Source organism: Aythya fuligula, chromosome Z (assembly GCF_009819795.1).
Source record: "Aythya fuligula isolate bAytFul2 chromosome Z, bAytFul2.pri, whole genome shotgun sequence".
Lineage (NCBI taxonomy): Eukaryota > Metazoa > Chordata > Aves > Anseriformes > Anatidae > Aythya > Aythya fuligula.
The window spans coordinates 45,314,376-45,339,185 of record NC_045593.1 but is presented as its reverse complement, the minus strand read 5'-3'; the positions used below and the strand labels follow the sequence as shown (position 1 = coordinate 45,339,185).

At 37.7% G+C, this 24,810-nt stretch overlaps 1 protein-coding gene across 7 annotated transcripts in view; it reads right to left on the bottom strand.

The window, feature by feature from the left end:
• The window catches only part of AOPEP (aminopeptidase O (putative)), a 198,918-nt gene that overhangs the window by 18,932 nt on the left and 155,176 nt on the right, over positions 1-24,810 (bottom strand). For 3 of the 7 annotated variants that reach the window (XR_004254376.1, XM_032206693.1, XM_032206694.1), the window contains exon 13: positions 5,216-5,332. Coding sequence is in view for 2 of the 7 variants with exons in the window: in XM_032206693.1 (XP_032062584.1) it covers positions 5,216-5,332 (117 nt within the window). In the remaining 5 variants the exon portion in view is untranslated. Of the gene's footprint in view, positions 1-5,215; positions 5,333-24,810 lie in introns of those variants that run through there. The other 4 variants (XR_004254377.1, XR_004254381.1, XR_004254378.1 and 1 more) reach the window with 3 other exon arrangements.

Genomic DNA, 24,810 nt, shown 5'->3' with positions numbered 1-24,810 from the left:
CTCCCTTTTCCCATCCAATTTTACATGGCATTCTACAGAGCTTTCTTCCATGAGGGTGCCTTCTAACAATGCTCAGTGACAACCTGCAGGACCACTGAGTTGTACAGTGTGGGAACGTGCTCAGCTTAATCCAGTGACTACCAGATGGGGAGCAGCAAGACAGATATTGCATTGTAATTCACTTGTACTTATGTGCCTGCCAGTGTTTCACAGGCTAGGAAAGATCAATGAAAAGAAGTTATTTTGTCCTAAACCCAACTCTTGCTACTTTAAGGACGCCAAGCACCTTATATGGTTTGTATTAGCATGAATGGATTTCTGTCAGTGAAATAAGATGCCACCGCTTTATAGCTTTGGTCTCATAGGCAGACCTCAGGCACAATGAAGTAGTTGTGTGAGAATGGCTTTATGCCACCCACATGACTTGTGATATTATGATCTTAACTCATTTTACTCACATTTTCTGCAAAAACAGTTACAGCCTCTCCCCTTTTCCTCTCCCCCAAATATACCACATTATGATCCTGAATACAGGGAAAGCATTATGTAAGTGAAGAGCATTTCAGCCAATTTGCTGAGACAAGAAAAACTAACAAAGCAACTTTCCATATGCTGCGCAGGCAAGACATTTATAAGAAAGTGATGCCTGCAGTATGAAAGAAAGAAAACTAACTCTATGGTGAAAGTTCTTGGGAAATACATGATAAATCTTTCTGCTTCATCTACGTTCTGTATTTTCACAGAATCACAGAATTTCTAGGTTGGAAGAGACCTCAAGATCATCGAGTCCATACATCCCCTGCCCTTCTCCCATGTAATTAGCAACCTTTTTCTTATCATCTTTGTTACTGTTCTGTAGGCCGTTTACACATCCTGTAATCTGGTGTACACATGTTATAGGCCTCTTCCCCTTCAAATGAAGATGTTAGAACACAAATAATGGAAATAATTGTAGTGCTTTTCCGGACATGCTCCTGAGCAGTCTGCTCTAGGTGCCCCTTCTTGAGCTGGGGTCTGGACCAGATGGCCACCGGAGGTCCCTTCCAGCCTCAACCACTCTGTGATCCTGTGGTTGCTAGTTAACAGACTCATCAATTGCTATCCAGAGCTGTCAGTGGTGTCTTTAGGCATTTGTAACTAACTGATTCCAGTTTTTTAAGCGGAAGTCCTCAACAGCCTATGCTCAAACATGAAAAGTTTGTATCAAAAGAGGTGTCACCAAAATTAAGAGGACTTAAATACTAACAACAGACACTTCCCAAGTAAACCCAATCTACGTTCTGTCAGAAGCTAGATATCAAGTTAACTATGTGAACAAAACGGCTACCTCAGGAAGAAAAAAATAAAGGAAAAAAAAAAGCAAAAAAAACTCTGACTGGCCTTCAATTTGCTTATCCTGCTCCGCTGTCTGATGGCAGCTGTAGTTGCTTTGTAAGGTATCCCAGCTCTCTTCAATCAGCTGAACTTCCAGCTGGACTTTGTCACTTTTGACTCCCTGCAGCCAACTTCTGTAATGCTTCTCTTGCACACAGAGCTGCAGGAGAGCACCATGTAGATACAGGCCACGTATGTAGCATGAGGGAGCATAGCAAGAGAAAAGGGAACAAAGAAAGAAAACTGACTCAACCCTTCTTCTGTGCAATTGCCACCCACTTGTCTGACAAGGTCTGAGCCTTGATGGGCTCAGAACACTGACAGGTGAAGGAAAAATGCCTTTGAACTTTGAAAACTCTACTGCTCTCTACCTCCTTCTCTTCTCTGAAGCTATGTATGTGTGGTGAGAGACCTCACATGAGAGAGGGCAGTGACTACGTTGAGCTGCTGAGGAAATCCCAGTAAGCATGTATCTTGGGCTTTCCTTGAAGAGAGCTCAACAATTAAATTCCAGGCAAAGGCTGACTCACACCTCTCTCCTCTCCTGGCTGGTACAAAGAGCTCAGAACAGGGCAGATAACCTGCTGCAAACTATCCTCTCCTTCCTGAGGTGAGGTGTAGCCTTTACATTGGTAAGACTGGACATGCAAGTAGTAACAAGCAGTCAGGAACACCAAATACTGCTGCTGGCAATCTTCACTGAATGAGCCCAAACCTGCATGCCACTGTGTGCAAGTGCAGACATGGCCAGGTGCACGCAGTCTTAGGATAAGAGTGTTGAACTGTGAAGTTGAAATAAAGACGTTTCAGAAATACAGATATAAAAAGCTTTAAGAAACAGGAATCAAGATGTTCTACGCAGTACTTGTGCAGGACAAAAAGACACCCCCAGAAATTAGTTCTCTTGCAGCGTTTATGAAATTCAAGGAAAGGGCATCTCATCACTGGGCTACACAGAGCTCTAGATGAGCGAGCTGTAAAATAACTCAAAGGAAAAACAAGCCTAATGCACGTGTACCTCACTGCTCATCAACCAAGCTCACTGCAGCTCTTTCCCAGCACTTTCCTGGTTCTAGCTTCGGTGTGGTACTCCAGTAGCCGTGTGTTACAAGAGCGGAGTGTTTGCACAGAACATTCCCCTCCTTTGACAATCGGCAGAGGGAAGGGGAATGAATATTCTGTGTTTACTCAATTCTCACCCATAAGGGATATCTCTACCAGGCAACAGTTTTTTTTAGAGAGACTAGTCCTCTCTACTCCTCCCAACACACTTATTTGACAAAGTGAGATTATTCAAACCCTTGATTTTTTTTCTTCTTAGTATTAACAAGCCTGGAACATTCTTGATATTGCAAGAGTAATCAGCTCTACATGTAGAGACTATTGTTTATATCCCCTCTGATGCTGTAAGACAATCTTCTAGCTGTCTATAATACCTACAGAAAAACCTTCCAACTCCCAATGGTGCAGATAATATTTTACATGCAATATTTATGACAAGACTTTGTTTAAAATACAAATTGACATACTTTGTATACAACTACTCTCACATATTACTGTCCATATCATCGCTACCAGAAGATTAATGTGAGCATAAACATTACTCATCAAATACAAGAAAACTAGTTATTAAAGCTAAAGCTACTTCTTCACTTTCTGTTGCGGGGTGGAACACAACTGACAACCTTACTTACAAGAATTCCTGAATAAAATCTCTGACATGGAGGGCTGTTTTTTCTACTGGCCAGCAAGCAATTTTTTTATGCTTGTATTTCTAATGATCCATTTCTGATGTCCAGGTACTAAAAACATTTGAAATACAGTAACACAACAGGATCCCTATAACTAATTAATGTCTTCACTAATCAAGTTTAGACAAGAGCAGCTCAGCTAGAAGCTTGGACTATGGTTCCTTGTCCCTGGGTCATTATACAAGGAAAATCCCCTGTGCACATACTGGAGTCAGAGGCATGAATAGTCCTTCCCTCAGGTATGCAGGGTGTGTAAGCTAACATTCCCTTTAAAGGACTGTAGGTGTCTGTGATCCAATGACTAGTAAAATGCTAATCGTAATGTTATCTTAGTTGTACTTCTGAAGATCTGCTAAGCCCTTGGCTTCACCTTGTAAAATGAAATTGAGATTATGCTCCTTTCACTCAGGCCATAATTTATATATTTCTTTAAAGAAACATTTCTGACAGAGCACTTGTGTACTTTTATACGACATTGCAAATAAGAAATCAAGCCTGAAAGTGGATGGAAAGGAAAAACCTAAGAAACCCAAACTTGTGGCCTTGTGTTCACAATTCGTTGGCATGAAGCAGCAACACCACAGCTATTACTTTGATGTACTTCTCTATTTATTTCTCTTCCCATTATAGAACCCCTGACATTTCCCTGGTATTCATATGTGATTAAAGTATATTCTAATACCTATAAATAGAAATGTTGGTTCAAGTACTAATTAAAAACAAGTCTAGCATTTGGAAATTCCTATCAATAGAAAAAGTAAAAAGGTGCAGTAAACAGTGACTGCCTTTTATTTTTATTTTTATTTTTTTTTTTACACTAAGAAAAAGCTAGACCTCTGTTCAATCAATCTTTCTATTAGTATTTGGAATTCTAGGTGTTTGTAAGTATCTGCTCAGCAATTTTAGCATAAGAGTAACAAGAGAGACTTTGCTCTTTTCTTCAATTTCAATTATTCCCATAAAATTCCAATTACAACAGGGTAGGTCATGCACACTGACTTTCCACATACTTCACAGTAGCTTTTAATTAAACAGGAGTTGAATGTCATGTTAAGTTTACCATGCTTCCTCACTGTACATTAGTTTGGTTATATGCTCCTTAATAGCTAACTTTTTTTTTTTTTTTTTTTTTAATGTATAAAACCTACACATCCTTTATTTTCATGATTGGTTTTATGTTTTTATCTTCCCTCCTGAGTACTTGAAGCAAACACATTCATTGCAAGGATGCTTTTAAGCAACTAGTTTTGCTGCTTCAATTGTCACAGCTCTCCCAGCCAGAGACACCTATGTGACTCTACAAAATGACCAGCTTTGTATGTGGTAATAAGGATATATTGGTTTGCCCCCCTAAGATGTTAAGCTTTTTAGAGCAGGGATACTAGCCTCACGTGTGGCTGTGATGGGTAAGGTACTTGTACGGTGTTTTATAAAATCCCAGTGACTGTTAACACACTACGTGCATCTGTAGAGAACTGATTTCCGCTTACACTTCATGGCCCAAATCAGAACATGCTGTAGTCTCTCTGGAAAGCAAACTTTTCAAAACTGTCAGTGAGAATTGGGAGCTCTCAGAGAGAAACAACTTGGGTGAACCACAATGAAGTTCAACTTTAGACTGGAGCAGATATGATTGCATTTGGAGGCAACACACAGAACTAAAACAAACTTGAGCTGTAATGCACAGTCACTCATAGTGAGAACTTCAACACTTTACTGAATGTGCTGCCTCGGGTATGCATCTGACAGTGTATGACATCTATGCCGTATTTTCTCCTCCTGCTATGGCATCCAAACACACCTGCACCTACACGACACATACACACAAATGCTGGACAATTAAGGCATCTTTGTGGCCTTAGAAAGGCTTTTGTGTGGATTCTCACTCTGTGTGCTTATTGGCAGGGCACACCAGGCATGAACCTACAGACAACATCTTGAGCTGCAACACCACTGGAATTAAGTGTGTGCAATTTTAGATTTAGACAAGGAAAAAACAACTTGGTCGAGCCTGGATTCAAGTGGGCAGCTATTATTTCCAGTCAACAATGCAATGGCTTATTTTAGGCAAGATTTTTTTAGTGCCTTACCTCAGCATCTTGGTCCCGGAGCTGGTACGTTTTCTCTAAGCCCTGTAGTGTTCTGGGACATAATGTCTTCTCCTCCAAGAGATACTCCAGAAGCAGGACCAGCTGGTCAGGGAGAAGCTACGAGAAAATTAAATGCCATGTGTGAATAGAGCTCTACTTACTAAGCAATTAAACGGAAACAAACCAAAGAGGACAAGATTGCTATAACCTATGTACTTCCAGCATGTGTGTGAAATATGGCAAGAAGTCACAGCTGATTTCTGAGAATCCTCAGGTTTTACATGTCCATTTTCTGAAAGACTTTGTTCTGGGGCCCAGTTAAGACACATTTTCCATGGCTTTCATTACTATATAGTTAGATCAGATCTAAACCATGTTTATCTTATTGAAACATAATCACAGCTTATTAAACTAAGATTTTTATGGAATATGTATGCTAAGTAATTACACTTTCTTTGGGCTTGGAAGGAATAAAATAAGAATATTTTATAGTGCATTATTTCAGGAATCAACCAAATATATGCATATGTAATTAATTGTTAAGAGCAGCAATATTAGCCATCGCATGTGGAATTTCTCAACATGCTTTCAGTGAACAAAGACAACACAAATAACTGACCCATAAAACAATGTTATAACATATTTTGACTCATATTCTAGATGGCATTTCTCTAAGTATATAAATATATACAAATATATAAATACATATATACACACAGATATATATTTAGCAGTTAGTTGCCTGACTCATTTTCAAGTTGAATCTAATACAGCCTGAAAAAGAAAAAGCACATGAAGTCTGATGTAGTGAGTGCCTAAGTGCTCTGTTTAAAAGGCTTATTGGATGAACAAATAAATAATTCAAACAGAGCTCAGAGAGAAATTAGACTAGCTACCAGGAAACATATATTGAAAATTCAGAGTTCAGTCAGAAGTTTGTTACATGCCCCAAAGCTTTGTCCACTATTCATCATCATAGGGCACCAAAATCAGAACTGGGAAGGGAAAAAGAATTTAAGCTTTTGCAAAGAAAAAGAAACTAACACTGCTTACTTCTAAAATCCTCCAGATTAATGAAAAAGATACCCTGTTATTTTAATTCTACTTCCAATTTTTATCCCGTGTGCAGATGCTCCACTCCCACCAAAATACAACAGTTAACAATTAAGCAATATGACATTTTCTTCCCTTTCAGTCTGACATACTTTAATGTTAATATCTAAATCAAAATAAGGAGGAGAAGAGATCTCTAGGATTTCAATGATTTGTTTTCCTTGCATTCCCTTCCATGCATTTTATTGTTAAAGCTGTATTCTTAGGAACTGAAAAAAAAATTTGCATCTTATTGGCTCTTACTGGAACACTTTCTAAGTGATACCCAAGCCTGCCAACAAAATGGACTTGTTAAAAACAGCCAGACATTCACAAATATTGAATTATTTCAATTTTAGGACAACCACTAATACGCTAAGTTGAATGTTTATTGCACAGTCCAAGAGCAGCTGCCTAGAGGGTGGGGAGACACTTTAAAAAATAAAACCGTGAAGGCTTCTGGGAAGTGGCTCTGCTTGGAAACCCAATTCATTTTGAACACTAATAAAATTTGAAATGTTGCAGAGCACCACATAAAGAAAGGTAATCTCCTAGTTAGAAAGCTTTCTCTACTAACTATAAAGCAAAGCAATGCTTAATTTTTAGAAACTAGAACAGCTGCTTGAATAAATATATATATACATATACATGTTTATAAATATATACACATGTATGTGTATAAATATATATACACTCACATATATATGCATTCAAGTAGCTATTTTACCGTTTCTAAATATATATATAAAAGTATGTGCTAAGGGAGGTACAGAACAACTGGGTTATTGTATTATAGTATATCCTCAGTATAATTGCTATACAGATTCAGCCACAGAAAGCTATTGTTTCAGATAACAGAATCTAAATGAAGCCAACAAAAGCAAAGCAGCAAAACAACAGACATGTCCTTAATTTACCTTTGTCTAGGGCTGCATTATGGGTGAAAATTTCTCAGAATTACAGGTTAAACTCTTACTCATCTATGTGAGACTGCAGAGCAAAAAATCTGAGACCATGGTTTCAGTTATTTTCCCACGTCTCAGATGCCCAAAATGAGACTTTATACACTAGTTTCCTGCTCACAGTTTAATTAAAGTCCAAGTTAAGATCTAGCAAACATAGGCAGAGAGGGTGGGAGCACTTGAAGAAGAAACACTGTCAGACCTGGAACTGAAGTGGCACTAGTAGGTGCAGCTATTACATTCTGTTCCCCAGTTACTTCCAAAAAAAAAAAAAAAAAAACAAAAAACATTTCATTTCAGTTTTCCCCTGTTCTTTAAGTAAGAAAGACTGAGAAAAAATCTATCCAAAAGGAAAGACGCAGAAACCTCAGTTGAAATTTCAGGGTACAGACTGCAACAAAATCCCTCTTGGGTTTTCCCGTATCTCCAAAGCACATTTCCAAAGATTATAAATATCTTCATAAAATTACACTTAAAGTTTTCCTTAAAAACAAACAAAAAACCATTGTTCTTCATCTTCCTTGCCACCGTCCTTAGTTGTCCCATCCACCTGTTACTTCTCATCTTTCGCACTATGAAAATTGTTTGGGGTGCATGCTGTCCATTTTCCATTTGTTTGTCTTATTTTTAATACAAAGAGGCCCTAGCTGTTAAGTGTTACCAAAATGTAAATGCTGGAGGAAACTAAAAGCCCATTTGCTTTAGGTATTGTGAAGCTGTTTTCATTTATGACAACTTATATTCTGCAATCGCACCTTGGATACCTAACGTGCATAAAAATCACACAGCACAGATACAGCAAAATACAGCAGGATAAACACTATGTCAATATTCCTCTCCTTGATGAAAACATTCTGAAAACAACCATAACACCCCAAACACAACATTTCAGTCTTCCTGTTAAAAGAAAATAAATAAAATTTCTCTCTGAACCGCACGGGAATATACTCAATTGAAATGCTCAAATGTGACGTGATTCTTAGAGTAGGTCACTTCTACCAGGAAATGCAGCAAATATTAAGGGTTAGTATTTATGACGGCTACGATTGCTGCAATACCATCTGTTTATATTGTAAAGTAGATGGGTCTAGTCCCAAACTACGCCTGCTGCATGGAAATCATATTACTTTCCCAGGATTTCCCCTCCCCCAGATGAGAGTACCGACGCTACAAAGAGGGAATAAATCAGTGTGTTGTGATCAAGCACACCAGAAGTTTTCTGTCATGTTCCATATAATTAAACATCATCCCCACTATAAAGCTGTATCCCAACACTGCATACTTTACCTTGCCCTTAAACCTCTCCCGCAACTACTCAGCCTTTTGAAGAAGTTTACTTTGTCTTTCCATTAAATTGCCGTCTGTCCCCTGCTTCCCTTGCATTACCTGATGTGGTGGTTTTAAAGTTTAAATAATTAGGCTCTTACCTCTAACTCAAACTGGAAATCACATGGAGTATCAAAACTAGTATTTGAAAAAGGCAAGATGAAAGAGTTAATGTAAATGTCATCAAATTGAAAATATAACTGAGGCTATTATCAAAGCAACTTTCTGGGGCTGAGATTCAACATATACTAAATATTCAGGAACTAAGAAAAAGCATTACTTCGTATTTTATTCATACCGGTACACAAGACACTTAAACCATTACACTTTCTTAAAATAAAAACTCAAGACAGTTTTGAAAGTTTCCACAAATAACCTTGGAACAGAACAGAGAGTTTTCTGAATCCTACCCCTAACCTGTAAAAAGCACAAAGAAAACAAATCTTGTCTCTTCAAAGACCTGGCACTGCAGCCACAGAGGTCGTCATCCTCACATCCCAGAAGACCACCCACACGAAGGAGCATATTTATCAAACCTACATTAACAAATGCAATAAACGCCAGATTCACCCTTTATACTAGAAAAATGCCACTGAAACATTTGACTACTGACCTTTCACAGCCATTAAATGTGACACAGATACATCTACTTGAGCATCCGCAGCACCAGCGCTCGCACGGCACCCTTTAGCCAGGACACAAATCACTAAAGTAGTACAGCTGGTATGCTGAATATCCCATTTGCTCCAGCCTGCACTTGAATGAAGTCATTGAAAGCCTCCTCGGAGGGGAAATGTGCCTGGGACTAATGCAGCAACCAATTGACAGTGGCGTGATTTCTATTATTACTCCATTATCACACTGGGATCTGTGCCTAAATGAGCATACTTCCTCCCTGATGCCATTTCCTTTTATCCTGGCTCTAGTCTAAAAGCGGATCAATGGGAGTAATATATATGATGTCACTTCAATTTACAGCTACTGCCTCCCTCTCTCACATGCACAGATAGATCAATTCTTCCCAAAAATGGTTAAGAAATGCATGGGGAGACTCTTCTCCCAGAAAAGGGTTCTCTGCTATATTTGTCTGTGTAACCACAGCAAGGAACTGTTTATACTGAGCAAAAACAGGGGGGAAAGTTTAAAAAAAAATAAAAAAAAGCAAACGAAAAAAAAAAGGAAAAATGTCACTACTGTATACTGGAAAATGCTGGCTGAAATACAATGCAAACGAGGCCCAAAACAGAACTAATGCTATTTGACCTTTGAAAATCATACAGAAAAAGTTTCAAGTTTCTATGACACAATAGATTTCTGCAGTGTTTCTCTGGGAGAAGGTAGTCCCCTAAAACATTATATATATTTTCATTTACATTTTTACAAGATTTTCCAAGGTCAAACCAAATTCCTTCCCACCCCTCTCTTAAGAAAGGGAGGGCGAAACCCCACCCCAGTGTTCAATAGTGAATAGCTCCCTTCAGACAGAATTTCCTCATTAATTGCAGATAAGAAAGCACTGCTACTAGTCCAGCAGACAGGATTTATAGGGCCAGGCCATCCCTGTGCCCATGTTCTGAACAGATCAAACGAGTCCCTGAACGAATCTCGCTTTATAAACTCTCCACATAGACAATTTGCCTCGAGGGCTGTTTTCTCCAATCTGCAATTAAACAAAAAACCTTTATAAAAGAACCCCCCCCCCCCCCCTCCTTAAAACATTTAGAAGACTGTCAGCTTGAAAATTCAAGAAAACATTATTTACTCAACATTTTTAGACAGACGTTGTCATTGTTTACCTCAAACGATATCCTTAAGATGCTGTTTTCATCTGCATGACGACTTCTTCTAAATGAAAGCAAGGCTCCCCCTGCCCGCCCCCCCAGGGGCTAAAATGTACTCATATCATGTAACATATGAATTCATTAAAAACGTCCACACTAACAGCTGTTAACTAGCAAAGTGCGATACACTGTGCTTAAGAGATTCTAAGTCTGAAAGAACTCGTCTACAGTTTGATTAATACACAGGGAAAAAAAAAAGTAATCTGCAGCTGACAAAAAAAATGCTTTGAACTGGATCGCAAAATAGAACCCATGTATTCCAAAGGCTGACAAAAATCTTGAAGAGCACAGTGAAGCAGACTGTTCTGCCTAACTTTATTTAGGTCAGCCTGTTTATGACTTCCCTCTTGCTGAAAAATCAGCTCCCCTTCGAACGTTTACAAAGATAACTAGACCTCACTAAATTTAAAAACAAAACAAATATCTGCCTGTAACACATTATCTTCTACTTCAGAACTACAGTTCTCTGAAACTTGTTCCCACTGTGTGCAAATGTTTTCAGTCTCTGCTCAGAGTAATCTCACTATGCTTGGCAAATCATTTTTCAACATCTATTTTAAAAATAAAAAGACCAAACATGAATTTTACCGTTTTTGTTTTTTAATTCAAGGAACAGAAATTCCTATTAAGTTTGCTTCAAAAATACTGATTCTGGGAAATTTAGGAGGTCTGGTATCTCTTTCTTCATGCTAGTTGGACATAAAAACGAAACCGAGAGTAATTTAATAAAAACCCGCACTTACATTTAGTTTCCCAGCTATTTTCCTCTTCGTAACATCAACATTAATGATTTCTTGGTTTTGGAGGAAGATCATCCCTGTCACAAATCATTTTAAGGCCAGTACCTACTCAAATATACAGCTTTGATTTTCTGGCCACACTTTATGAAAGCACTGCTGGATGAAGGACACAAATCCCAAAGAACAACACAACCTTCCACGTGCACGTAAGTCAAATGACTTGATGTTCACTGACTTGTAATGTTCCCTTTTGAATACAAGGACAAAAATAGTAGTAATCACAATGAAACTGTCAATATGCAAGTAATAAATGTTATCCCAGATGACGTTGCTACAATTTCGGGCAGGCTTTTGGAGGATTCAATACGAAATTTTTGTGCATGCTTGATTTTAATTACAACTTGAACTGACATATGTAACACTAATGTGTTCACAAAGCAATAAAACTTGGGAAGCTTATTCTAAGCAATTCATTCAGCATTTTTGAAAGAGGAGTTGATAGAAAAACACTTTACAAATGTGGCTGCTTCTTTGAAACACCCTTCTCAAAAATCTGTCCTAAATTAGCATTCACTTATCAAGTAATGTTTGCATAACCAGTGCTGTACTTCCCTAAATGTTATGGATACCCAATCTGAAAAGGCTCTTGGGACCTCTTACATGCTTGCATTTTGTCATACTCATCACTCTTTTTGTCCTGTGACACTTTACATGAGATTTTGACATTGTACAACCTATTGTGCAGATCTTACCGTGCTATTCCCACCCACCCATTTGGTACTTATGCATGAAATTTAACATTTGATTTTCTAAACAAATGAAAAATATTTGTAGGAAAGCATTAAAGCCAAAGCAGGCAGGGAAACTGTGGGTATATGTGTTACAATATTCTGAGATAGGAATAAAAGGATTTCATTTTATCAATAGTTTAAGATGACTCTCAATAGATGAATAGTCAGCATAAATTAATATTTTAAACTGTCTCATGTTTTATGCCTGATAACCTGGCTACACATTACCAGCAGTGGTTTTAAAAGGCCAGACATTGCTACCAGTCCATAAACTTTTTTTTTCTTAAGCTAAAGTACAAATATTTTCCCATAATTTACTTAATGGAGAGAAGATCCACTTATGAAGAAATTCAACATCTGCAATCTAATATAAATGCACTGAAACGTCAAAAATGATTAAACCTTTATGATCCAACATAGTGCTGAGCCAGCAAAATGAAAACCAGGTGGCTTCCACTGCAGGTTCAGTCAGGTTGCACAGTGCTTTTCCTCAGCTCTAGTTTTCTCAAAGCAATGTTTCACCATAACTTTACCCTTGAGCATAATAATTCCCTTTTAAGCATAATAGGCTACACATTGTCTATTCTATGCAGATCATCATCATCTCTGCCACTCACTACCTTGCTTTCAGCACATGCTGCTCCTAGCTTCTGATGAACTGGACACGGCAAAGGAGAAGTAGATGCAGGAAGTCAGATTCCAGCTCTGAAATCATATACTCCATGGGACCACAACTTACAGAAACTGTGAGCAGACAGCGTAGCTCTGACACAAACTGGTGTTGAAGCTGGCAGCAGTATGATCTTCAGCTACTTCTAGACCTCAGAAGAGGCAGCGCCCAGCGCCTGACAAGGTAATCAGAGCATCAGCCCTGTGGTTACCCACTCTCAGAGTACGTGAAAGCAGCTGGCACCAAGACCACCCTCTCATCAAACAGCAAACCCAACAGAGGCAGTTCAGGTTCAGCAAAGACTCCATCTAACTGCGGAAAACAAAGACGAAGAGAACTCTGATTTTATTTGCCAGACACTCAGACTACTACAATTAAAAAGATTCATACAGAGGACTGGCGAGTCTTAGTTAACAATTGGTGGAAAGATGTCTTATATGAATTGTAGTAGATGCTGATGTGGAAGCACTTGCCTCCTTATGAATAACCCCACTGAAAACACTCCAGGTCTCAGCCACTCCTAACTATGTGGCTGATGTTGAGTTCAAAGGCAGTATAAACCATCTCACCTTGAATGACCATCACTTAGATCCTCTGAGAACATACAGGCCAGTGAATGCCCTGTGAGACGCTTGGGAAAAAAAGGCATCTACACAGGCTGCAAGAGACACCAAAAACCAAAGCCAGACAGTCTGCAGAACGAAAAGTTGGAGTAAAATTATCACGGTATGCTTGCTGCAACCATCACTGAGAGCACCTGCAGAGTTCCTTTGTTGTTGTTTTTTTTTTTGTTGTTGTTATTTTGACTCTACATACAAACCCTCAGTATGTATTACATAAAAAGAGGGACAAAGAGAGACAAAAAAAAGAAAAAAAAATAAAGACTGCTAAAAGAAAAACTAAGTAATTTTTCTAAGCTTTGTGCAAATTACTGAGTAACCTCAGCACCTAGCGCTGGAAGTGCCAAAGTCTATCACTAGGACGTACCTTGGGCCAGTTAAGCTAATTCTTCAATACAATATTCTTGCAACAGAACTGAGCCGAGGTTAGCTTAAAGTAGTATTTTATTTTATTTTTTCCCTTGAGAAATTGGCACATACATGGAAATTTCTGGAAGAGAAATTTGTTCTACCTGTGCCTAGTACACACGATCCGGTCAATGCCCAGAACTCATCTAGGACTGTGCTCTTCAGGGATCGCAGGCATTCACTTGGAGTTTCCAGACTCTCTCTCTGTCTGGCCAGGTCATGTGGGGACTAGGACTTGTTAACCAGAACACGTTCTTTCCTGACAAACCAAGGACAAAGGTACTGTATTTGCCACAAACTATAAGCACCATTTTGAGAAAGAACCTGAAAAAGAGAGAAAACTGAATACACTTTCTTCCTTCTCTAACCCTTCATTGGTAGGGCTGCTGATGAAGAAAGCTGTATCTCATGGCTGTAGCATATGTGACTGCTTCACCATGTAGGGCTGTCACTGTAAGAGGTTCACTCCTAAAGCACTAATAATGTCATGAGTCTTCCTGAAGGAACGTACGAAAGCACAGATGGGAAACTGCACTTTCATCACATGATCCTTTACTCCTAGAATTCGCAAGAACAAACACTTTTCCATCCTTTTTTATTTCAGAATAACAGGTGATGAGTGGTTTCATGAATAATTATGTCAGTTGTGTATTTTAACAGTTGTAGATCAATTGCATTTCCAGACGTCAGCTAGCAGGATTTCTTCTGACCTGAAATCTGGCTCTGATGCCTTCTGCATCCAAGAAAACCTACACATCTTTACAACAGTCTGTCCAACACATCATGTCTCTTTGATTCTTAGTGTTTTTATTCAATTATTTTTATTTGCTAACCAACCAGATTAAGTGGGTTCAATTTTCAGAAACGCATATATACCTCCAAACAAGGTCTAATCACAGACGACCTTAAAATCAATGTAGCTGAAACAGGTGAGATCTAAACCCAGATCCATGCAGCTGATGTTGGGGTTTTATCGGAGACACATGCAGAGTCTGAAGTCATTATATAGTCTCCTTTGACCAAAGATGGAAAGATACTGATCCACTACCACAGTCCTCTTGGATCCTTTTTTTTTTCTTTTTTTTCTTTTTTTTCTTTTTTTTTTTTTTAAACCAAGCTCTCACAATGACCATAACTTAAAATCTCCAGTTGTCTGGGAGAACTTGTTCACCATGGCTGGAACTGACTGAGTTCCATAACCACTGCTGCTCCTCATCCCAGTTACCTCAGTATCTCAAAAATTCAAAAATAAGCCTTTGGCACTTCAGCAATGACTGGGCACGGACATCTCTGCAGCAGCACAGGTTATCATGTGCCCATCATACTGCTCTCCTGTTTCTGCAGCGTTTTCCCCCAGAACTGCTCTCACCCAGCCACTGCAGCCTGTGCCCGTGATCCCAAGGAGGCCACCTGTGACTGCCAACCAAGAATCACATGCAGGAGCCTCTGTCCTGCAACTCTTCATGCAAAGCCCACAGACTTCTCGAAGGGCAGGGACTGAGCTTTTAAATAGGTTGATCTAAACTACGTGCTGCTCACAACCACCGGCACTTCCCACTCCAGCTGCATAACAAGCTTTTCAGTTTTGCCTGCTCTAGTACAAATACATAGCAGCATACACTTAAAAAAGAAAAAAAAAAAAAAAAAAAGTAACCCTTTCTCCTTTGCAAGAAACGCTTTCTGAAGCAAAAACACTCCACTGCACACAGCTCTCTCCAGGGGGAGAGGATGAGACAATAAACACCACATGACAGATGTTAGTTCATTGCTTAATGCACTTGTGGAAGCTACTCAGATCCTACGGCAATGAGTGTGGTATGGAACAGAACAAGCATATCCCATTACTTTTTATTCCTGATTTGAAAAATATGGATGAGATTTTATTTAAAACTGTTGTGAAAGACAATTACCATTGGAAAAAAAAAGCCCTTTAAAAGATCTGAGGACAAGTGAATGAGTGTTGCACGACATCCTTATTATGCCCAGTGCTATTTAAAAAGATTCTATAGTTATTAGCAAGGATCCAGCTGCCAGATTTTCTGTTTCAAAATCCTATATAGGAGCATTAAAACTTGCTATAAAAATAAATCTAAGCTGAAACTCTCTGGAAACGAACTTTTCCAAACTGCAATCTGATTTACATATTGCTGGCTTGAAGGAGTGCAAGAAACTGAGTGGCTTGACACAGGATTTGCACACCATTAGTGTGTGTAGGAGCAGGATTTCTTTAAAAAAGGCAACAAACACCCTAATAGTTGAAATGATAATGGTTTCAGAAGTAATTAGCAGGTGAAATGTGATTAAAAAAAAGGTAAAAGTGCTAAACTCAGTTCATGTTTCTCAGATGCGACTTTCTGCAATGCCAAGAATGGCGCATAAAAGAGGAAGAATTATTTTATCATGTGTACTGACCAGTACTTCCACATAGAGGTATAACATTAATAATTACTTTTAGATCCATCTAATGGATTTGTTTCTTGTCTCATAACTGCAACTTCATGAGAGAACAATTCTGTTCAATTTAACAGAACAAACTTCTTAAGAGCTCTTTTAAAAAGCAAACAAAAAGTATTTTCTCATGATTATAGAAGTGTGTGCTGCTTTTTTGGCAATGCAAGTGAGAGAAATAGAAAAGTACTTCAAAAAGGAAAAAGGTATTTTAGAACATATTATGCAACTACAAAGCTGATGAAGGTAAATTAAAAAAATACAGACATGTAAGGCACCAATTGCCTTATAAATTCACCCTCACAGCTGGGGTAAAATTAGAGGCCAAAAATACATTAATTTCCTTATAAAATAGGTAAAATGCAGATAAATATAACTTATTATGCTTATTTTTAATATTGGTATATGCACATAATAAACAAATATTCTCAAGTGAAAATTCTAACATGTCTTTAAATCCCTCTTTTTAATAACAAGTTGGTTTGTTGATTTTTTTTTTTTAGTAGTTATTTACCTTTAAGAGCGATTCGGTGAGCTGCTTAAAAACCCTTAATTTCATAACCCCCCTCCATTAAGGGTACGTGTTAATGTTCCAGAGTACCTGGAGTCATTTAACATTTATATAAAAATCCAAGTTCCATCGATAAAATCCAGTTTCATTTCCAGATGCAGGCACGTGGACAAGTCTTCTTGTTGAAATGATGCAGTGTTCTAAGTTCTCCATTTTCAAACAGCCTGCATACTTTCTCCAGTATTTTCCATCAACCGTTTACTTCCCCCATTCATTTTTAAAGGTATTTTAAAATTGCTGGTGCTTTACGAATGACGGGGGAAGCAAAGGGCAAAACAGATGTTGCAGAAAACAGGACCAAAAAGTCCCACTCTGAAGTTACTTATTTTATTCCAGGAACGTGCAGAGAAATGGTTCAATTTATTGCCACCCATTTCCATACTACTTCGCACACCACAAAACAATCTAGCAGGTGCAAAGCACAGAGCTCCCCTGGATTCCCTTCCAGACAGCTTCTGCTCTGCATAGCTCGGGCTATTTCACGTAGACCTGGACAAGCTGTTTTGGGGGACAGCCCAAAATTTCCTGACAAGCAGGTGTTGAGCAAAGCACTGCAATCAATCATGGAGGGACCCACTTTCCACAAAACAGCTTTTAGTTATTTGTGTATCGGTAAGGCTGCATGCTATTTAACTTCTCCTTCTGCAGGAAAGGAAAAGGGGAAGGGAAAAAATATTGATCTCAAGGAAGCGTATATGGAAAACTTGCTGACCTATGGCATCATTCCATACTCTTATCGCAAGGAAAACACCCATGATTTCACTGGAATATTTAGTTGTGTAAGGAGTGCAAGGCTGGCACTTCATCACTGGACTTGTGTACTAATGTGAAAACAGTCAAAATAAACAGATTATACCAGGGAGCAGTGGGTTGCTGGTGCAGTAGGTGAGTAGTTTCCCTTATGAACTTAAATTCTCAGGTGTTCGTAACTTAATTATAAAAATTCCCTTGAGCAAAAAACTTGGCATTAAAGTTCTCAGCCTATAAGAGATTTAAAAGATTACTTCCACTATTAATATTGCAAATAAAGTATCCGTGACAGTTTATTGATTTAAGACAAGTATCTATAACTGAATTCCTACCTTTTAGAAATGAAAACTTAAAAATTAATAGATTTGCAAAAGCAACTCGACTAATCATGTAAATCAATGAAATTAGGACAGCTATGGCAACAAACACCACAAAAGTTTGGCTACTTGAGTATGTTTTCCACTGGCAAATTTAACCCTTCATAGCTCCATCTTAAATAACATAAAATAAATATTCCTTAAAGTATATCACTTTTTTACTTTCTTTTAAGGCAGACAATAGAGATTTAAGTTTCTTCCCCCCATGTTTAAAAGTAGTCCCCTGAAGTCTCTTTCAGAATCCTATCCACATCATCACCTAACCCCCAAAAAACGCAAGACAAAGGCAGCTTATGGGCACAGCCCTGCAAACACTTGTGTAATTAACTTTGTGTGCACAAGAATCTCCACTGAAAAAAAACAGTAGCATACACGTGTGAAGAAGTCTACAGGATCAGGCCCCCTTATATGTCACTTTTGAAAGGACATTATGGGATTTAACAAACAAATAGCAAAGTCATGCTTTAGAATTTTAAAGCAGCAATACATTCACTTTTTTTTTTTTTTAAGAGGCTCAGAATACTAGGAGTCTATATTATATTATAATATATTACATAGATTACAGAGTAACTCCTTTTAAATACTGTTTCTTCTCTGTAAAATCTAATGAATTCACTAATTTTCGTAAAACTTTCAGAGACCATTCAGTTTTTTGTACTGAAATAAACACAATATATTTTTGGAAATGTAACACTCCTTTATTACCACCCCCTATGCCTCAAACCCCACCAATTTTTAAACACAAATGTGTTTGCTACAACAATATGCCAGGCTTTAAAGCCATTTCTGCATACCACCAGATTCAGCCTGGGCAGCTGCCGCAGCATGGACTTTCGGATGTATTTATACCCACAAGCCTTAGAAAGCTGGGAGCCAAAAGCACCCCACACCTCTGGAAATTAAGGACATCACAACTGTAATGTACACATTATAATTGCCCAAGCAAACCAGGCAATGTACACTGAGATCTGCTTCTCTTCTCTTTTTCTGTCAATCTCATAGTTATTTCACCACGGGCTCTTAGGAGGGCAAAATCCTGCACACAATCAGCTTAGCTATGAATCAGTATATCTGTCTTCATTTTGCCAATTTTCTTTGTCTAAATTCCCAAGAAGCTGAAAGAGTCACTTTAAAGAAGGAAAAACCATATTAAACTTTGCCTTAGATCTCATCACAAAAAAAAAAAAAAAAACACCTTGAAAAAACATCTGAACAGACATAGGAGGCTGATAACATGGGTGTGTGTATATATATATACATATATACATACACACACACACGTAAACTATTCCTGAAGAGGTTGCCTGTATGTACCTCTAAAGTGGCAGAATAGATATTAACCGTGCTGCAAACTCCCAGTTTGGCACTGGCAGGTAAAAGAGTCTCAGCTGAGTATTGCTGTTCTAGTATCACGATCGAACCCTGCAACAGGCAGCAATATCCTTACATAAACACCACTGAAACAAGCGATTCACGGTAAATCTAAGTTCTTAAACACTGCTAAATGCAAATGGGCAAGAGGCAAGAAGGTGATATGAAATGAAGCTCACCAATATTCAAAACAAGTGCCATAACCAGCAATAGCTGAATTACTCCAAGAACTGTTAAGGCACACGACAAAAGAAATGCAGTGCTATTGTGAAAAAGCTGAAAGACAAGGTTATACTTACTGAAAATGCAATTTCAGTTCCAATCAGCTGGCCAGAGCACAGAGTCCTTTAACCTGTCTATACCTTTACTGTGGTGCCTCTATAACATTTATCTTCTCTTCAGACTAAATACACAAGCTCTTCTTCTTAATCTAAATCCAATCACAAACCAGTCTTGGACATGCTCCACCCTTGCAATTACATATTGCTTTTGGTGATCATATTCCACCTCTTTTTCCCTCCTCCTTTTTCATACTGTATTGTTTTTTATTCAATGCTTTTCTGGGAGCATTCTCTGTCATCTAATAATCATATTAATTAGAATTTAAATTTAAATTTTGGCATTTAAACAACATTAAACTAGTTTTGACAAATCTTACAATTCCACAGGCAGTAGTAACATAAAAGTAATATTAATCTCAAGTACACTGACTTTAAGGAAATATAAGAAATGAACATATCCTTTGTCTTTAATAGCTGACACATTATACAGGTATACTGATACTTGCCAAGGGCAGCACATATTTCTTAATCTTTGGGACAACTGCACCTTATTTCATATACAATTTTAATGTAAATGAACATAATAATAAAAAAGTAACAGCCTGTTTAAACTGGAACTGTAGTTCCTGTTTATCAGGAATATTATATGATTAGTATGCTTACAGTAAAATCATAAGTGCTGGTCTGTATGATTTCACAACAAGAATCTCAGTTTATAGGGTTCTGCCTGGAGTAAACAAATAAAGCAATGGTATTCAACCAGGTCCTTATCATTAACATAGCCCATGTACATAAGCTGCATTTCTATTACGCGCTATCCTTCTATACTAACCTTCATTGTCAAAAAATAGTCTGTCCATCCTGACTAGTTTTGAATGTATCTGCACGGAGTGAAATAATAGGGACCCATACCTTTTTGAGATGTGTCTCAAGAGAAAGAACAGGGAAGTGATTACAAAGACTTGTTGCGATATAATATCATGCATATTTTTTGTCTCAATTCTATAGAGTGAAGAGGACTAGTTTTCTCTGGAAAACTTTTTTTTTTTTTTTTTTTTTTTTTTAAGTCCCCATGGGATCCTTGGCTGTACAATTTGAACTGAGCTCCCCATGATGTATTTGAAAAGTAAAACGGGGAAAGAAAGACAAAAACCAAACAGTCGTGAATGGTTTTCTCAGCATCTGCATAGCTAAATTTATATCACCAACGTAATTACAGTTTATTTGCCTGAATCCAGAACATTAGTGACTTACTTAGCAACCTTGCGAAGGACAACATTTGCTGCATATAATATGGTAACCAAAATAAGGGCCCCACAACATATACAATACCCCCTTACGTCTTCCCCCCCCCCCCCTTACATTCAGGTTTCCAATTCCAGCAGCATGTGCCAGCATATATAGGCCAGCAGCACTGTGATGATGCAGATATGCACGATATATCACAGCACAGTTCTAAACTGCAGGGGCAAACAGCAAGAGGGATTAGTTTAATCTAGATTCTGGATTTGTAAAACTGCAAAAGACAGAATGGAAAGCTGTCAGGTCTGGTTGCTGAGACCTCAAAATCATGGGAAAATATACTGCTGGCTTTTAGCCAATTATTTCTTGAATGCCTCTCCCCCTCTCCACTTATACCTGCTACTGTTTAGCGCAGTAAATCAAATACTACTGTCTATTTTTTAAAAATAGGTTGCAGGTTATCCTTAATAGAAAAATGTGAGCTCTATACAGAAGCATCCTTCTTTTTCTTTTTTACTTAGATACACATTTTTTCCAATTCCTTGTCATTGGATTTTCCTTTATTTTTGGAATGTTTACTTAATGTCTGACATCCTACTGTTTCCTCTGAACAGTCAGTTTCTCCGATGTTTTTTGTTTTGTTTTGTTTTTTAAATTACTCACACAGCAACAGGGGAGAGAAAAAAAACTAAAAACCCTCCGCAGGAAACTGGATTATAAAACCACAAAAACTAACAGAGTGACAAAGTAGGGGGAGACCTTACATATTTTTAACTAGCATTCTGAAGCTGACTGGATTTCAAGTTGAGAGTTTGAAAAACAAAGCGGAAAATGAACAATGCTGATTTTGAAACATATTTTGCTTGATCAAAAGAGAGGGCTTTGGCAGGGAATTTAGAGGAACAAAGAAGCATGCTTGTTTTATGAAATTCAACAGAAGGCACGAAAACGCTGCAAAAAAAATAATCCATTGATAGGATGACATTTTCTTCCCACAGAGACTTTACACATTCCACCCTTTCACCACTTTTCAAAGCCCCCATATTTTTTCCAGTATTTCAATATAACTGAAGCTGAAACTCTCCCTTGCTTCTCATTTTCTGTTTTTGACACTTGATTAGGAAAAATTAGACCATGTGCCTCCCGAAGGAGGCCCTCGCCCGAATGCAGCCTGTGGTGGGGAGAAGCACCCCCAGACACCATGGCACAGGCCACAAGCCCCGGGTGCCTCTTGGCACTCCAGCCTCAGGAAATATTCCTGCCACATTTCCAAAACTCATCTGCACGCTGCTTCTGTGCCATTCTCCTAACCTGGGTTTAACTGCTTCCCATGGCACTGCCTGCGCGAGGGAGACGGGAAAACAAACCTGGAAATCCGAAAACGCTATGCTTCTTCACCTTGTCACTATTTGCGACTGAACCAAGTTCAGCAACGCACAGTTCAAGGTAGAATAATCATGCACTGCATGATTCCTCTCAGCAGCTACAGAAGGAGTTCGTCAGTCCAGCTGTATTTTGCTGTTACTCTGCAAATACAGTTTTCTGTGACTCGAAGATACATTTTCATTTCCAAGTTTTGATACATAGAAAATATAGAAGTCATTAAATAACTATAATCAGAATTTTAAAATGCTGGATTTTGTGCAATTAATATGCAATTACAATGAAAAAAAAAATAGATACTTCTATTTCTCATGCAAAGTATTTCCAGTACTCCTCAATAAACAGTGCTCAAATCTGTGCTCAAAGTACCTTATTATGCAACACAGATAGAAGTAGGCTTGACACAAATGGAATTGCTGTTCAATGAAAACTTAAAAAACAAACAAACAAACAACCTACCCTGCAACAAAACACAGAAGATAAAAGATAGAAACAACAGCTTCAACTCAAGGATCTGCATTTTTCTACATTAAGTTTTATTTTAATTTTCCAGCTGTATTAACTTACTACATGAAGTTTCATAATTAGATTATAAACCATACACTTTGTTAAACGTATTATGTAAATACTAAAGACACTCTATTTTAACACAAAAGAGCTTGGCTACGTATTTAAATTAGTTGCATGTTCCTGATCCACTGCTGCTGTGAAAAAAAATCCTACTGTGAATACCTGTAAGTCAATTTTCCCAAATTATATAACTATATTCAAAACTACTCAGAAACGCTCTTTAAAATACAGATTTCATCATAACATGAACGGAACGAGAAGCAAAGTCACCACTCAGATAAATATTATGTACCCTTTTTGCTCATTTTTGTCTTCATCACAACTTGCAATAAAACTGCTTTTCAAGGCAAATCAGGTAGTTGTGGTGTAAAGCAATTATACAGTTTTACACTACTTTTCCAACTGGTGTACATAATATGCCACTACCGGGGAAAAAATACCATTATTGGGAAAAAAATTCATCTCATATGTGCCCTAAAAGAACAAACAGGACAATGTAATACCAGCTTTAAAACTTAATACTATATGAATGCTGATGGAACAGATTTGACTGAACTGCCAGCACTGAATTAAGACTAAAAATTTTTGAAGAGAATTGTGCAGTAACAACATTATAAAAAACAGAATGCTGAGACAGAGGGAGAGAGAGATTTCTGTCAATTTTATAAGAGATACAAGTTTGGGTAGTGGATATCAATGTCACTATTTTTCACAATTCTACATGGGCTATCTACTGTGCAAAAGGAGACTTGCACGCACTTTTTAGAAACTATGGAATTTTAGTTGCAACTGTTTTGCATCAGATTTATACATTAAACATTTATGACATAATAAACCTGATTTTGCAGCAGTACTTGTTGAGACAAAATTCCCATAGATTTCAATAAAACTCATCTGCATAAGGATTGTAGGGTGGGGCGCACAGTACCTCTGAGTAATTGTTTTAACATACACATACTATGATCATGTAAATTTATTTTGTCATTTTATGTTCTTTGCTTTGCCTTAAACTTTCAGAGCAAAGCTGAAACTTGTAAGCATTAAAGAGCATAACATAAATAAAACAAAGTGCTGCAGGCGACAACCTTGCTCAAATCTAAGAGAGATTGAAGTTAACGCATAACATACACCTAACCACCTTGTTCACAACATTTATTATTGAAGACATATGCACACTCTGTCAATTCTTATTTATTGATATCACATACGCTGATATAGGTTAAATTAATTTAATATAGGAAAAAAGGGTTCAAAAATAATATATGTGCTGAGCAGTAAAAAATTATAACCTACACAAATAAAACTATGAAATTTAGTGAAAGAAGGGGTATTTTGCAAGCCATATCACAGAAATATTTTAGAAAGCATCAAGAGTATCAAGAAGCTACTATAGAATCTAAACCAAGAAAGCACATTAGAAGTATAGTGTTAAAAAGACATTTTCTGACATACACTTTAGTCACAGGACATATACCCAAAAACTTGATCTAGGAAGTTGATTTCAGACAATCAGCACTAAATACTTTATAAAACCAATTGTGGCTATGTAGGCAAAGAAACAAATGCTAAGTCTTGGCTTTTACAACTGAAAGCAGCCAGATTTTTGTGAGGAAACAGTGAAAACAGGAACTGTGAAAGGTTCTGGGTGGAATGTTTACAATTTACACGTCAGCTACAAAACCAAAATGTAATGTATTATCATAATAATTCATTCCATGAAAAATTGACTTAATTTTTAATTTATACACATACTGTGAGGCCAATCCTGCCAAATTTACGCAGTCATATTTCCAATGTTTTTGCTTGTACAGCAATGGCAAGATGACATTTTCTTCTCCTGTTTTTCTAGTGTTCCTTATTAGAGTTAGCTAAATCAGACTTAGATGCTCACAAGCCACTTGTAAACTGTGGGAATCCTGGCTTCTGAGCTACAGGAAGCATGTGCACAGTGTCTATGTTCCTCCAACTTTATACAAGGATGAGTGTACTTTTGGCATATGCTCCTTGTGAAATAAAGGTTTACCAAGTGGAAGAGAGAGGCTTAAACATTTACAGTGGAGCTTAAATACTCTTTTCTACATAAACTTCCTGTCTGTAGAATTGCCACGTTAAAAGCAAGAGAAGGTACGTAGACAAAATCAGCTTAGTTGCC